General features: G+C 37.6%; 1 protein-coding gene across 1 annotated transcript in view; it reads right to left on the bottom strand.

Annotated features, from left to right (window-relative positions):
* Positions 1-941: 941 nt before the first annotated feature.
* Positions 942-1581, bottom strand: part of LOC106011545 — a gene marked incomplete at its 3' end in the record, with an annotated part of 6103 nt that continues 5463 nt past the window's right edge. Inside the window, exon 3 of the mRNA XM_013081612.1 lies at positions 942-1111. Within this exon, the coding sequence (XP_012937066.1) occupies positions 942-1111 (170 nt within the window). The remainder of the gene's footprint in view (positions 1112-1581) is intronic.

The following is a 1581-nucleotide window of genomic DNA, read 5'->3' on the forward strand; positions in this document are numbered from 1 at the left end:
ATCTATCTATCTATCTATCTATCTATCTATCTATCTATCTATCTATCTATCTATCTATCTATCTATCTATCTATCTATCTATCTATCTATGTGTCTGTGTATCTGTCTCAGTGTGTATCTCATTTCAATCTCTCATCGATCTCTCTGTCCGCCTATCTGTCTGTGTCAAGGACCTAGAAGTCAAGGAACTCCTATGGTTTAATATATTATTATGTCGAAAATGGCGAACTACATACTATAGGCACAAGTGTTGAATACAAGTACAAGGCACACCCTGGCCAAGTTTGGGGCAGATTATACTCTGCGCAAAACTGAATTATGGAAGAAGGCCAAAGTCTTTTCAATCGAATACACATTGCAATGGAAAGCTAAAGCCTGCAACATAAAGCAAGGTGACATAAACGCTGCAAAATTGAAAGATTTAAAAAAAACCCTGTGCAACAGATGCTGTTGCATATTTCTACAGAGCCCTGGCAGGGAGTGTAGGCCGTGAAGATGATGAGGTCATTGATGAAGATGTCAACATATGTTGAGTGAATCTGACTCATCTACAAACTAAATGAGAAATTCATAAAAGAATGCAGGAAAGGTTCAAATGCGGAGTTGTTGTCAATCTCCAAATTATGTAACATGTTTTGTTAAAAAGCCATATTGTACTATATTGTTAAGCAATGTTAAAATCCTATTTGTAAGAAAAGAATGTGCTACTGTTGACCTCTTCGGTGCAAAATTAAGAGTTGTTCCATTATAAGTTCATTTTATTTTTTCTCTTGAAAAATAGGCCAACCAAAAAAATCACGCTTAAAAAATAATTCATTTTTCTCGAAATCCTTCCAGTGGCTGTTAGCATTTTCTAATTCTGACCGCTTAAAATGTGCTCATGATATTATAACGAAGACGACGTGATGACTTTAGCTGGATCGAACAATTACTACATTTACCTGAAAGAATCCACAAAATGACGTAAGAACTGAGCTTTCGGTTTAGCCATTAGCACACCCAGGTTGAAAGCCCCGGGAAAGTCACCGTATCGAGGCCAGTCAGTGGATAACACAGCCGGGTAACGTCGAAGAGCTCTTGGAACTGGATTGGTCCAGATCACGTCCCAGTCCTGAAAAGGTGAACGGCTTCTTTAGCTGAAGTGTGATTGTAATTGTAATTATTGTAAATGCGTTACATGGACACAATAATGTTGATTTAGGAGGTGGACTGCTCGACCCTGCCTGTCTCGGCCAACTAGGGAATATAGGGGAAAAAAAGGTCCCAGAAGACTGACAGAGATACTTGATAATTCCCACTACCCCTTTTTCTCCTAATCCACACGTAAATAAGAATAGATGTGCGACGGATAAAAGCCAACAGGTTAATAGAAAAGAAAGTAGGAAACAAAGATATAGATCTGAATCTAGTAATACGGCAAATGTAATGACAAAATCCAAATCCTTTAGAGACAAGTAAGAAGTCGTCATTCCTCGTGAACATAATGTTGTTCTTTTTTCTTAAAGTCCTAGATCTGAAACAGACATCAATGACCATGGTTCATTGGTTATGGATCATGTTTAAGCTCTAAAGTTTAAAAAA

This window comes from Aplysia californica, unplaced genomic scaffold (genome assembly GCF_000002075.1).
Source record: "Aplysia californica isolate F4 #8 unplaced genomic scaffold, AplCal3.0 scaffold00138, whole genome shotgun sequence".
Lineage (NCBI taxonomy): Eukaryota > Metazoa > Mollusca > Gastropoda > Aplysiida > Aplysiidae > Aplysia > Aplysia californica.